The sequence below is a fragment of the Acartia tonsa genome, chromosome 5, assembly GCF_053477335.1.
Source record: "Acartia tonsa isolate MP-2025a chromosome 5, ASM5347733v1, whole genome shotgun sequence".
Lineage (NCBI taxonomy): Eukaryota > Metazoa > Arthropoda > Copepoda > Calanoida > Acartiidae > Acartia > Acartia tonsa.
The window spans coordinates 34,058,898-34,072,935 of record NC_137264.1 but is presented as its reverse complement, the minus strand read 5'-3'; the positions used below and the strand labels follow the sequence as shown (position 1 = coordinate 34,072,935).

At 33.1% G+C, this 14,038-nt stretch overlaps 2 protein-coding genes and 1 long non-coding RNA gene across 4 annotated transcripts; 1 reads left to right on the top strand and 2 right to left on the bottom strand.

Moving 5' to 3' along the window:
• Nucleotides 1-3: 3 nt before the first annotated feature.
• LOC145319333 (uncharacterized) lies at nucleotides 4-1,640 on the bottom strand. Its single transcript, XM_080161409.1, has 4 exons — nucleotides 1,530-1,640; nucleotides 986-1,302; nucleotides 536-759; nucleotides 4-321 (listed from the first exon to the last, which is right to left on the bottom strand). The coding sequence occupies exons 1-4, from the start codon at nucleotides 1,617-1,619 to the stop codon at nucleotides 179-181; spliced, it is 774 nt and encodes a 257-aa protein (XP_080017535.1). The 5' UTR covers nucleotides 1,620-1,640; the 3' UTR covers nucleotides 4-178.
• Nucleotides 1,641-1,714: 74 nt separating this feature from the next.
• LOC145319331 (uncharacterized) lies at nucleotides 1,715-7,723 on the bottom strand. Its single transcript, XM_080161408.1, has 7 exons — nucleotides 7,175-7,723; nucleotides 6,494-6,820; nucleotides 4,739-6,242; nucleotides 4,308-4,476; nucleotides 3,288-3,840; nucleotides 2,913-3,068; nucleotides 1,715-2,492 (listed from the first exon to the last, which is right to left on the bottom strand). The coding sequence occupies exons 3-7, from the start codon at nucleotides 4,817-4,819 to the stop codon at nucleotides 1,901-1,903; spliced, it is 1,551 nt and encodes a 516-aa protein (XP_080017534.1). The 5' UTR covers nucleotides 4,820-6,242; nucleotides 6,494-6,820; nucleotides 7,175-7,723; the 3' UTR covers nucleotides 1,715-1,900.
• A 54-nt stretch (nucleotides 7,724-7,777) lies between these two features.
• LOC145319330 (uncharacterized) lies at nucleotides 7,778-12,009 on the top strand. 2 transcript variants are annotated; one of them, XR_013879814.1, is made up of 5 exons: nucleotides 7,778-8,503; nucleotides 8,902-8,969; nucleotides 9,199-9,266; nucleotides 9,698-9,816; nucleotides 10,602-12,009. It is a non-coding gene; the product is annotated as an uncharacterized LOC145319330 (long non-coding RNA). The 2 variants fall into 2 exon arrangements; XR_013879813.1 differs by having other exon boundaries at nucleotides 9,698-12,007.
• Nucleotides 12,010-14,038: the final 2,029 nt, after the last annotated feature.

Genomic DNA, 14,038 nt, shown 5'->3' with positions numbered 1-14,038 from the left:
GAAGTGACACTTTTTGAAACCAAAACTAAAAGTCAAAGGAACTGAACTAAAGAAACAGTTACAGATCTGTCATTTTGCATGGCAGTTGTTTTATAAGGGTACAATATGGAACTTTTAGTTTTGGTTTCAAAAAGTGTCATTTCCCCCCCCCCCCTTTCTCTGCTTTCAATGTACAAAATTAAATTCCGATAGGAATTACGATGGAGACATCTTGATGCAACAGGTGTACGGAGATATGTGCTACTCTGTACTTCAGTAGGTTGGAGGCTAGTTGTGTTGGAGGATGGCTATAGTCTTCGGGATCGTCAGTCTTGCCTACTCCTAATACCAGGGGTGTATATTTTCAGTGTTTAAAACCATAAAACTTAATTCATATTTCCTAGACCCCCCCTCCCCCCTTTACCACACTCTCCTCCTGGCATGATAAGAGAATTACAAATAAATTGTGGTAGGTTAAAAAGGAATTAGATGAAATGTATAGTTCATGAAATATTTCTATACAACAATTAATCATGTGCAAAATATACACCCCTACCTATTCTTCTGGAATCTTCAGGAAAGGTGTATGCCGGAAAAAATGTCCTCACTTTGTGGACCAACCATACTGTTTTATCACGACGGCAGTCTGGGACAAAGTAGAGGTCTTGGCAGTCTGTATAGAATTGATTTCTTTCGAACTTTCGTTTGTTGGCATTCCTTTTTCCCCTGACAGCCAGCTTTTCATTTATGTACGGTTTCACTGTGTGAAATATCAACAATCTAAATATGTCATTTATGTCATTAATGGCTGTTAAACGGAAAGGTATGTTGCTGGTGAAATCGTTATAGCTTAAGTGTTTGATCAGCAATACACGGAAAGAAAGTTATGTTACATTTTTAAAAATTACATTAAAATTTGTAAAGAGTGGGGGGGGGGGGAGAAGTGACACTTCTTGAAACCAAAACTAAAAGTCAAAGGAACTCAACTAAAAAAAAATAGTATTACCTGTTTGAAACCTCTTTAAGGCCAAAATTATATCCTCGGATGTAAGTTGCAATCACATGATTGGCACTTTCGAAAGCATAACAACTGAACGCCATGGATGGTCCAAATCGGCGGACATGTTCCGGCATATGGTAAAGCATGTGAGTATTGTAACTCAAGCACGATTCGCCGTACATCTCCGCCAATTTTGAGTTCAGGACCATTATCATGGTCTTGAGCTCAGCCACACGTTCAGTTGTTATATGCTCTTCGAGACAGCGCAATATGTGGAATAAAAACTTGCATATCAGACGTTGTTCATCTTTAAGATTTGCCAACTGGAAAAAAAAACATTGTAATAATTTAAGGGAAAACTAGCTCTTTCGCCCCTAGCCTCTAGGGGCTTCGCCCTATATACTTATTGGAAGTCCACCCTCCTCAATAGAAATATATATATAATATAGCACACGTGCGCAAATTTAAAAAGAATGTTATTGCTATACAATATAATGAAACTGAAATAAGCTTTAAATTCTAAAAAGATTATAATATGGTAAAAACCTACCTCTGCATAAAATATCATATGGTAGAAGCCCAGTACTTTGAATTCAGAACTTTTCAAATTGAGGGCTAGCTTCTTCTCTGTCAGGCGCATGATGGACGTACGGGGAACGCGATCAAAATCGCCAACAAGCTTCAATTGATCGTTGATTTCATCTATAATTGGAGTTACTGCAGTTCATGGTAAAATATGGGTGATAAGGAGAAAATTTTCAAAATTTAAGTTCTTTAAACTTTTCAAACTAACACTCTTTTAAGCGGCATAACAAGGCGTACAAATAATGTGTAATAGACATAAATCTAAAAATGCAGAATTTTATCGCAGTGCCGAGAAATGCGCGAAGAAAACACCTATTTTACGCGTCATTTCTTTAGTCAAATGCAGTACATCCCTGTAATTCTCTCCATTTGAACTAAGTCTTCTTCTTCCAATTCTGGATAACTATTACGTCCTTTCTTCAGGTACGTCATCACTTTCTTTACATAGCCCAGGTGCAACGCGTGCATCGGATCACTGGGGGTATCTTGTATTAAATCCAAGCTCGGGTCAAGGTCAGAAAAACTGGTTTTCATGTTCTGATTATTTTCCTCTAACTTGCGGAATTTCTCGTCAGACCTCGGCGTACCCATATTTTGACTGTCACTGGGGTAAAATACATTCATTGATTCGAACAATACCAAGTTCTTTTGACGGAGATAAGTCTGTGAAAAAGCCATCCCTGGAAGGTCACAGTGTGGGCATCCATTTTTTGATCCATGGCCAAGAATGCCGAATACATCGGCTCTGGCAACGGCATCGTGGATGATGGTTCTACATTGAAAGGTATGTCCAGGTAATCCTTCTTGAATTAGTTTGTTGATGAATCGGGTAACATTATCCAGAAAGTTGTAACTGTAGGGACGCCTCCTCGTCTTCTCAAATATGCTGACTGGCAATATAACACTGAAATCCTTGTTGAAGAATAACCTGAAATAATAAAGAAGAATTAATAATAATAGCATTTAATACCTTAGACTTAAAATTGTAGTCACTGATTTATAAAACGTAAAGGCTGGTAAAATTTTACCGTAAAAGTGGTAAAAACTAGGTTTACTTATGGTATTAATTAAGTCCTGGTATACAGTAAGACAGATTTTTATATATGTATGCAATAGAAAAAAGTATCAATTGTAAACTTAGTTTTCTTTCTTATTTGTTTATTGAATGGTTTCCTAAACTTTGGCTTTAAAAATCTGGGCTGTCAATTGATGTAAAACAAATATTTTGATATCCTTTGAAATATAGGCTGCCAATCCTAAAAAATACCTTTTCGAGGGTCATGCTGTATATGAAAAGAACTTTATCCCAACCCAACCCTTTCAAATCCACAATATATTAATTACTTACCTAATCCAGACAGTATAATAGGAGATATGAGATCCCTGAGCTGCTTTCACTCCGTCGCCCGAGATGTCAAAAGTTATATGATCATCAACGGCCTGTTGTCCATTCAACCGTTTAAAGTCTGTGATGGCGTCTTGGAGGATCTCATAGGTAGGGAATCTGGAAAAAGAAATATATTTTTAACTAATAATAGCTTATAATATTGTTCTCAAGTTGTCGCAGGAAGCAATATACCAAAGAATGATCAAACTGATAATTAGAACACTTGAAAGTTTGTTGTTAAAAAAGGAGAAAAATCGACATGTTTAAAATGGACGTACGGAAATTCTGGTAATGATTATAGAAATGCTACGCTTTCTAAATCGTATATAAACATACCTGCACTCAATCAGTGAACCAGGAGCATTTGTAGGATTATATTTGTTTTCTTTGATTTCAACTTTGTATTTGGGTTTGAATAATGTATTATATGACGGAAATTTGAAAATACACGAGCGTTTCAGAATTGCCAGGATGATTCTAACTTTGTTGTGAGAGATGGGGTTGTCTAGAACACAAACGCTTCTGAAATCATTAACAATTTCTTTCTCAAGTTCTGTAAGATGTTTGAAGGGATCCCCGTCATGATCGCCATCAGGTTCGCCATCAGGTTCGTCATCAGGGTCATCGTCATCATCTGGGTCAAAATCATCTTCAGGTATATCAAACAATTCGACGTGTTCCCAGTCCTCGGCATCTTGAATGCTGTCATTGTCTGCATCATTATTATCGTTGGTATTATTGTTGTTAATATTGTCTACAACAATATTAATGTAGTTTGTTTCTTCAGGATTGTTATTTAATCGCTCCAAAACTTGGTTTGCGTAGCATTGATAACATATACTTTCGGTTTCCTTTGTGAAGTTGGTATTGCAGCCTGTACAAACTTTACCTAAAAAAATACGATGTTAAACATGGTGTTTTATAGTTATAAACCTTCCCGGGACCTATGTGAAGGTACCCTGTAAAGGAGAACCCAATCGGTTCAGCGGTTAGCAAGATCCTTTTGAACAGACACACAGACATCCTGTTACTTTAGTATAAGGATAATGCCGTAAAGAAAAACTAGTCAAATTAGAAAGTTAAAAAATTAAAAATTCCAGAAAAAGTAGATAAATGTAGAGAGTGGGTGAAGGTGGGTTAGGTTAAGGGATCCCATGTAGAATATACACCCCTGGAACAAGGATATCTTGAGACAAACTTAACTAACGTTTGATCAAACCAATTGTTTGAAATTTAGATTGAAAGGAAAATAAAAAACAAAAATTGGGAGACAATGTTTGTGGGAATTTGGACAAACAAACAACAAACAGACAGACCGACATCGTTCTACTTTATATTACAGATATTGTAGGTTACCTTTTGACGATGCAGTTTCGTTCTCATATTCCACATCCATCAAATCCTCCTGCTGTTCTTCTTCTAGTAATGGCTGACTGTCTTCACTTTGTGGAGGTTTCTTGCGCCATTTTCTGTTTCTCGTTGCATTACAGAAGAGTTTTCTTATGGACCTCAGTTTATGCTGCAACTGGAAAAAGATTACATAATTAGTGAATTACTTATTTAAAATAATATAGGGGAGTTGTTATGGATCGTTATTTGGGCAAGCTACACGTGTCAATTGATTACAGTACATATGACTATACTGGTGTAAGAGCAAGCATGTTTATTGCGCTGACTGCAAGTGAAAAATAGAAATTAAAGTCGAGCATAGATTATACTTTAAGTACAGTAATGAAAAGTAAGGTCTCATCTTAAATATGTAGAAATAATTAGTTGTAAAAAGTCACCTGTACATTTTTCGTCTTATCTCCACTTCTTATACGCTTCAGTAGAGCTTTAGAGAGTGTACCAATCAAATTGTCTCCCATTGCAATAACGTCTAACAGGGGTGTATAGGTAACTCCTGAAATAAGAAGTATATGTTATAATCAGGGATGTATATTCTGCATGGGATCCCCTGCTCAGGGGGGGGGGGGGGTGGAAATAAAAAATAAGTGGTTGGAGGAAAAAAAAATGTAAAAATTAAGAAAACTGAAAACATTTTTTCCATTTCCCCCCCCCCCCTCCTTGGTGAAAAAAAACTAAAGAAATGTGTGGTAGGAGGGATAAAATAAATGAAGTATAGAGTTCTTTAAATATTTTTCTATTTCCCCCCCTACTTTTTCAGAAAAATCTAGGGGGGAAAAAAAATAAAAAAATTTGTAGCAGGGGAAAAAAAATAAATCTTGTGCAGAATATACACCCCTGGTTATAATAATAAGGTTATTACTTGTTTACATATAACGAAAGAAGGAGAAAGTAAAAAAGGGGGGGGGGGGGGAGTGACACTTTTTGAAACCAAAATTAAATGTCAAAGGAACTCACAAAATAAAGAGTTAGAGTTACAAACAAGAAAATACCCTTATTTATTCTTTGATTGTCTATAAAATTAATTAAACTTACCTATCAAAATTGTGATCCAATTATACATACGTCATCCAGCGTTGGTCTGACATTTTTTACTTTGAAAAAAATAACTATATACAATATATACATAAAATTTTGTTTGTTCCAGTCCTGACCTGGATAATACCTATATAAATTTCCTGCCTTCCCTGAAAAGCCGACGAACGCATATATAATCGAGCCCCACTGGTCGTGACTTTTGCAGAATTCTGCAGTTGCATGGAGTTTTATTATAACAACAATGTTGAACCCAGAAAATTTGTTAATTTGCTATAAAATAAATAATAATAAATAATAAAAAACAACATAACAAAAATATCAAAAAACAAAAACAAAAAATAAAACATATCAATTAAGATCTCCTAGAGAGCTATAGCCAGAAGCTTAAAAAACTGTACACGTGCATACGTAATCGTCGGCTTTAGGGGTAAATAATGTTTATTAATGTTTATATGCAGGAAATTATATATCTGCACGACCAGTGGGGCTCGATCACTGTCACCATGGGTACTTAATTATAAAATATATGGGCGCTGCAATCAAAGAGAGGTTAACGTAAATGTTCTGAAAGAACAAATTGATGTTATCCTCTTAGGAAATACCCCCCCCCCCTAGAAAAACGGCCCCTGGCCTCTACCTAGCCGTATAACTTAACCTAGCCTAACCTAACCCAGCAATTTAGTTTGGGGGGGGGGGGGGATGGGGAGTTAAATAATACAAACAAAATTTTCTAAGAGGATAACGCCACAAATTACAATTAAAATTCGCTTTCAGCATGGATATCCGGAGGCTGGATGAAATCGCCGGCGGCGAGCTCGGCTTCTCCTAGCTTCTCCTTTCTCTTCCCTGAAAGGAAAGAACATTGAATTAAAAATGAGAAAACTAAAGCGTTTTTTAATGAAGAAACTCAAAGAATTCTGAAACATTTTTTGGTTAAAAACAATTTTTTCCCCTGCTACAAAAGACAACTAGCCATGAACAAGAGCATGTGATTTGAAGCAACTTCCATCATTGATCCACTTATTTCTTTTTTCCCCCTCCCCTCCCCCCCCCCCGGAGCAGAATATACACCCCTGCAATAATTTCGTAGTTTTTACCTTGTTACTCTGGGTTTTATTTAGAAAAAAGGGCTGACGTTGGTGAGGAAAGGTGCACAGTCGGCTTCATGGTCAATGACACGTCTCTCGGTATCATCCAGGCGGGGTCTCTCGTTCTCGTAGAGATTCTCGGGCATAGGTTCAATCTTCTTTAAGTGTGTCTCTACCCAACCGTGATGGTATAAGAGTTTTACTATTTCAACAGCGTCATCAATGCCACATGATTCTTCTTGAACTCGAATATTTAGCTTGGAGAAGAGTCTCAACATCCTAACCATGAGGGCGTCCCATCTGTCATGCAGCTCGTGGTATTGGTATGGATCCATCCTAATTTGAGGAATGATTATTTTGTTTGTCTTGTTTATTTTTGGGAGGGGTGTGATTAATGTTTTTTAACTTTCCGGTATTTTATTTGTCCTTAAACAAGGGGGGGGGGGGAGAAGGCCTGGAGCTCCGGAACCTGGAGGCCTATCCAAAAAATATTAAAACTTGGGAAAATTCATCATATAAGAATGATTTTATCCCTAATAACCTATACTCTCAGTCCAAAGATAAAGCCTATACTCCCTGTTTACGCAAATGTGTCAAAACTTCCCCCCCCCCCCCCCCCCTATTTATTTAGAACAAATTTTGTAGCAGGAGAAAAAAAATAAATCTTATACAGCTAATATACACCCATACCTGTTATTATGATGTACGCGTACCCAGGTGATTAACTTGAATAGCCTGTTATTCAGAACTATCTGAAAAGGTAGAATATTTAAGAAATAAAAAATTACAAAATAAAAATAGCTCGTATTCATTCGAATCCGGTGGATAGGAACAGGTGTTCTCATTCATACGCCAAAAAACTAGGTAACTAGCATATCGTATTATATGCATGGTTTTCTACGAATATAAAAATCTAAAAGCATAAGATTAAAAACAGTTATTTTTAGCCAGTGCCTCCGGCACCTCTGGGCCAAAAAAGTAGTTTCATTCTTATAATTGTACTCCTATATTTGCGACAATCCGTTTATACTACGGTGCAAGACATATATTTATTAATTTTACATTTAAAAAAGTCCTGTATATTACGTAAGCTAAAAAGAGTCCCAAAAATGGGAGAAAAAACGAATACGAAGAATATTTTAGAAAGAATTTTCAATAATTAATGATAAAATTTGAATTATAAAACAGAATGATACATATTAACGTCTTAATTCACTGTAATTTCACTAAAAATGATTACTAAAATATAAAAATGCACCGTAGTCATATAGCCCAGTTGAATTATTGCGCCGATGGAAAGTTACGGTTGCCAACATACAGATTGAATAGGTGGCAAAACACTTTGCAAGACAGTTATATTTTTAATCGTAAAATTGCAACGAATAATAACATTTCATGAATTATATAAGTTATGCAGTTTTAATTAATTAACCGGTAAAATATTAAAATGATATTATATACATAAGGTGTTTTTTAAAGTTTGGCAACTTTGTCCAGCACGTTGATTTTATCATCTGAAAACAGGGTTACGAAAGTTAAATAAATGTAAATTTTTTTTAATGTGAATGTAATATATTTTTGGCAATGACTTAAATGAAATATCATCGATAAAATATAAAAAAATATATTGCAATGGATATAAAAGAAATATTTTTCAATATAAAGTTGTATACCTGTACAGAGCATGTGCATGAATGCCGCTATACCGATTGAAAACTATTGTAAACAATGAGTGTTATAGTTCAAGTCTCTTAGAGAAAATACGTGTTATATCCAAGTATGATTGACAGGAGATGGTCCATGTCACAAGATTTATATGAATGTCAGTTAAGAACTCCTAGAGAGCTATATATTCAGAAGTTTAAAAAAGTACTTGTCTACCAGTCTTGGCTGTTAGTGTTGATATATGGACCCTGCAATCAAAGAGATGATAGTCAGATGTTTAAAAAAGTACGTGTCCACCTTCAGTCTTGGCTGTTAGTATATGGACCCTGCAATCAAAGAGTGGTTTGCGTAAAAGTAAGTGTTTAAATAATTTTAATATAAAAACATTAATAATATAGGACCTTGAGCGTACGGTTTTAGGCTGCCTTCGATTAACGGTTTAAGTTTTACTAGCGGCTATGCCCCTTAGAAGCCTCTAGGGGCACTTAAAGTAGGAAGAGAAAAGTCGAGGCCTCATCCTATTTTTAATTTGAGTTTCAGCTATAGATTAAAATAAATAAAAAGCTTCGTTGTAAAAGAGAACAATATTAATATATATAATAGGATAATTGTTTTAAGCCTTTTTTAAACCTTTTTGATTTGATCTAAGAAACACTTTTTATCCTATTCTTAATATTAAATAATCCGGGTTTAATATATATGAATGTAAGAAATATTAATAAATTATATTTAAATTGAATATTGTTTTTCAGGTTCAGCAACACTGATTCATCAGAAATAACTATTTGGGCGCTGCAATTAAAGAAGGGCTCACTTAGTAGTAAGTTTTAAATAATGTAATAAAAAAATCAATATAATTTAGGACCTTACGCATGGTTTTAAGCTACTTCGATAAACTGTTTGTTTTATAATTTTTTAAACCTTTTTGATATATGATATAAGAACGACTTTTTATCCTATTCTTAATATTTAAAGTATTCTACTATTAATATATATAAATAATAATAGAAATATTAACAAATTATATTTCAATTAATATTGTTTTTCAGACTTAACCAGGAATCAGATTCGTGAGAAAATATATGGGCGCTGCAATTAGTGAATGGTTTACATAGAAGTAAGTGTTAAAATAATTTTAATAAGAACATGGATATTTTAGGCCATGTTATTAAGACTATCCTTTAACGAAACCTTTTTAATTCAACCTTGCTACGAAGCCTTGTGTGATACCGGTAGAGTGTTTGAGTTCTTAGGGAACCACACTAATTACATAATATTATCTTGAGTTAGACAGGTTTTATAAGCTGTAAACAGACTAATACAATTAGATATGTCATTATCTTTAAATTATTTATTATAATTTATATAATAGCACCTTTGAAATAAGCTCATATTATATCCAACCTATATTCGCCCTTTAAGGTTTATGATTGTTTTAAGCGTAACGAAGTTTTATACCCTTAATAGAAAGATATTATAAGATGTGTTTTATGTAAAATAATATTAAAAATATATATAAATTATATTTCAATTAATATTCTTTTTCAGGTTTAGCTTCGCACACAGCTGGGTGTATTCTCTGATTATAAGCTGACCGCAATTCGACCGTGGAACATTTCTTAAGCACCAACATGAAGCTGTTGCCATCAGAAATTCATCCGTTAAAAGTAAGTGTTTAATTATTTGTAATAAAAGATAGTTGGAATAATCCTACACGCAACTACGGCAACACCTCGGCCCCAAAAGGTAGTTTCCATGTATACAAGCATAACAAATATGAAGTTAATATACACAGACACACATCGAACTACCTTTATGAAACTGTATACTAAATTATATTAACAATTAAGCTATTATTAAATTTATTAGATAGATATTAAACTGGTTAGACAAAAGTTAATACATAAAAATAATGTACTAGATAGGTAGCTATTTAAAATTAGATTTTACTACTTTATATTATTGAAACAGTACATTCAGGATATTATTAAAATCTAAACAGCATTACATTCATCCTCGTGCATGTTTACTTCGTGAAGAACAGCTGCCAGTTCGGCAGCCTGGGCAGCGGCGGGCAGCAGAGGGGAAGGACGGCAGCGATTAAGATGTGTAGTAATCCATCCATGTTGATATAACCTCTTACAAACCTCCCTCTGGATCTCGACATTGTCAGTTCTGGCTCTAATCTCTAGACTCTCTCTTAGTACTAACATACGACTATTTAATTCATACCATAACTCCAAATTCCCGTTATAAGACATTCTTAGTTTCTCTCAGTCTGGTTATGTATTGATAACTGAATTAAACTTTCTCTAATAAGCAGGCACATACACAAGCTGTATCTACTTTCTCCATGAAATTTTCCCAAAACCGTTAACTTTCCTTTTTGTAAGGCCTTTTTGATTTGTTAATCCTTTAATTGCTTAATTTAAAAATGAATATTCTTTTTCAGGATTTTGGAGTTGAACCAGTTTTGAAGTACGTGGAGCTTTGCAGTTCCATGGAGAACAACGAGAGTTCCATCTCAACATGTAACAGTCACAGATTATACAAAAAATTTCATTATTTATTATAACGACAATGTTGAACCGAGAAAATATGTTAAAATATGTTAGTCAGTTAAAATTAACAAATAATTTACAGAACGATACTAATAAGTTTTATTATGACGATCAATGTTGAACAGAGAATATTCTGTTAGTCAGTTAAAATTAACTTAAATAAAGCGTATTGATTACAATCAGTGTTTATTATGACGACAATGTTGACACCTAACATTCCACAGCTAAAATTCTAAAAAATATTAACTTTAACATATAAAGCGTATTGATTACAATCCGCCCAATCGGTGTTTATTAATTAAGTTCTACTCGAGAGCTCCAAACATTCCACAAGCTAAAATTCTAAAAAATGTTATTTACAGAAACGATACTAGTAAGTTTTGTAGTTTCAGTATTGACCTGGATAATATCTATATGACCTGTTATGTTATAATATGAAATAAATTCTAAATAAAATCATTATCATCATTATATTTTATTTGCGATTTTTATCATTAAGTAGAAGGATGTTTGTTTGGAAAAATCTGGACTTAGCCTAAAAATTTACCTAAAAATATTGACAAGAATTTAATTAACAAGTAAGAATGGAAAAACCTACCTTAAATACTGGAGATCTTGAGGCAAGTATAAACTTGTGCACTTTTAATTTGGAGGTACTAGTTTCTATCAAACAATCAGTAAACTCTGGATCCTCAAAACAATTCTCCAGGTCACCAGAGAGACAGGATACTGCACTTTCAGGTCCAGGTTTTATAACTTCCAGCCAAATAGTCAGAGTACCTCCAGGTAGGAGACTTGCCTGATTGTTCTTCAGTACATTAATCTCCATAAAAGCAGCATTACAATTTACCTCTCCAGGTGGCACTGTTATCAATCGACATTTAGGCATCAGTAGTAGACTGTTGTTATCTTGGATGCCAATCTTTTGTAGTTTCAGTATTGACCTGGATAATATCTATATGACCTGTTATGTTATAATATGAAATAAATTCTAAATAAAATCATTATCATCATATTTTATTAATTTCATATTCCATATAACGAAAGCAAATAGTGCTGAGTAAAAGGATGCTTTGTTTGGAAAGTATTAGGTCTGAATATTTCCTCATTATATTTTATTTGCGATGTTTATCATTAAGTAGAAGGATGTTTGTTTGGAAAAATCTGGACTTAGCCAAAAAATTTACCTTGTCAATTTTTACCAAAAAGTTGGTCAAATTTTACCAAGTTTTTTTTTTTGGCAGAGTCCAAAAATCTGGACTTAGCCTAAAAATTTACCTTGTCAATTTTTACCAAAAAGTTGGTCAAATTTTACCAAGTTTTTTTTTTTGGCAAAGTCCAAAAATTTGGACTTAGCCTAAAAATTTACCTTGTCAATTTTTACCAAAAAGTTGGTCAAATTTTACCAAGTTTTTTTTTTTGGCAAAGTCCAAAAATTTGGACTTAGCCTAAAAATTTACCTTGTCAATTTTTACCAAAAAGTTGGTCAAATTTTACCAAGTTTTTTTTTTTGGCAAAGTCCAAAAATTTGGACTTAGTCTAAAAATTTACCTTGTCAATTTTTACCAAAAAGTTGGTCAAATTTTACCAAGTTTTTTTTTTTGGCAAAGTCCAAAAATTTGGACTTAGCCTAAAAAAATACCTTGTCAAATTTTACCAACTTTTTGGTAAAAATTGACCAAATTGTGTTTTTTTGTCTAAGTCCGAAAATTCGGACTTAACCTGAAAAATAGAGTTGTAAAATTGACCACATTTTTGGTAAAACTTCCAAAAGTGGTAAAATTGAAAAAAAAAAAAAAAATTTAAATTTAGGCTTCATTGTATAAAAGTCATTATTTTAAAGTACTACAACTGATTATGAAGAGCTGTTTTTTATTTAAAACACAAAAAACGGGTTTTTTTGTTTCGTCAAATTTTACAAAAAAAATGGTAAAATTTGACTAATTTTTTGGCTAAAATTTTTGCTGGTAAAATTTACCACGAAACTGGTATATTATACCAGGTTGACCAGCTTTACCACTTTTCTGGTAAAACGAGTTTTTTTTCTGGTATTTCGTAGAACCTGGGAGTACTGCCTTCATATTGTTGTTTCACATCTATGTTTTATCTGTACATTAATAATAAATATGCTTCATCTATTGCAATGGTTGTAAAATAATAAAAATCCCTTTATTAATTTAAGTTAATATAATTATATTTTTTTCTTGAGTTTCTATTAAAACAAAAAAATAATATCTCGGACTTCAAATGTACATGATTTATAATCATTAATTCGTAATTCGTATCTATTATAAACATTTAAAATACATAAATTCATAATTTGTTTGATGTTTACCTCGAAATAAATTATATAAAAATAAAATAACAACAAATAGCAATACAACAGTACGTTCGTTACATTTTCAACAGATCAGCTGAAATAAATTTCCTATTCGAGCCCTAGTTTCCTAAAGTGTACAGCAGATAACCCAATTATTGCAGACCCTATTTTCAGCGACTCCGGTCAAATGAAAAAGCGATTTAATGTATAAACGATTTATACATTATACATTCAAAAATCTTAATTTTTCAAATTTTGATTTTTTTTGAAGTTTGAAGCTTTTTTAGCTAGTAGCAAATATTGAGATAGGACGCGGAAGCCACGCACACTTTCGGAAACTAAATTCAGTTCATCTTTCAACAGGACCTAGCGTTGTACTGTGTATACACTGCACTGTAGTACACACATGTGTAAGAGGAAAGGGCATATTTTTTTCATTTTGTTCATATAAAGAGTCAGCTGTAAATAGTCGCATTTCTTAAGATAAAGCTTTTCTCGTAAATTATATCGTGTTAAAATTTATTTTCTAGTATAGTGTAAAGCATATTACAAATCCTTTAATAAGTTAGCTATGAATTGTTGAATTCCTTAATATAAAGTTAGCTTTCTAGAAATTATATATTTTAAAGTTTTTTTGTCAGCTGGAGGAGTTCCTTTGTCAGATTTACGAAAAAGGGGTTCACACTATAGTTCTTCTCTCCTATTTCTATTGATATATGATAGATATAACAAAGAGATTAATATATTTAATTTCAGGAAATATACTCTCAAACCATAGATTTTTAGTATGTCTGAGAACCGGTTCTAATCCACTGGATATAAATCGGTTTCAAAGCCATACTGGAAATACTTTTAAAATACTGCATGTTAATGTAATTTTTTAAACCATAGATGAATAGCAGATGAAATAAATAAATAGAAATGTTTAACTCAGATATTTCTGTTTACAATATCTAGATACTCTTACAAGCTCTTTCTAATTATACAATATACATGTTTAAACTATCT

What these genes read in the sequence shown, in the direction of transcription:
- LOC145319333 (XM_080161409.1), bottom strand. Translation starts at nt 1,619, where the DNA reads ATGCGCCTGACAGAGAAGAAGCTAGCCCTCAATTTGAAAAGTTCTGAA. An exon ending in ATATGATATTTTATGCAGAG is followed by an intron (nt 1,303 to 1,529) that starts GTAGGTTTTTAC and finishes TTTTTTTTCCAG; the next exon opens with TTGGCAAATCTTAAAGATGA. An exon ending in CTTAAAGAGGTTTCAAACAG is followed by an intron (nt 760 to 985) that starts GTAATACTATTT and finishes TGACATATTTAG; the next exon opens with ATTGTTGATATTTCACACAG.
- LOC145319331 (XM_080161408.1), bottom strand. Translation starts at nt 4,819, where the DNA reads ATGGGAGACAATTTGATTGGTACACTCTCTAAAGCTCTACTGAAGCGT. An exon ending in ATAAGACGAAAAATGTACAG is followed by an intron (nt 4,477 to 4,738) that starts GTGACTTTTTAC and finishes ATCTTTTTCCAG; the next exon opens with TTGCAGCATAAACTGAGGTC. An exon ending in TATTATACTGTCTGGATTAG is followed by an intron (nt 2,493 to 2,912) that starts GTAAGTAATTAA and finishes TTATTATTTCAG; the next exon opens with GTTATTCTTCAACAAGGATT.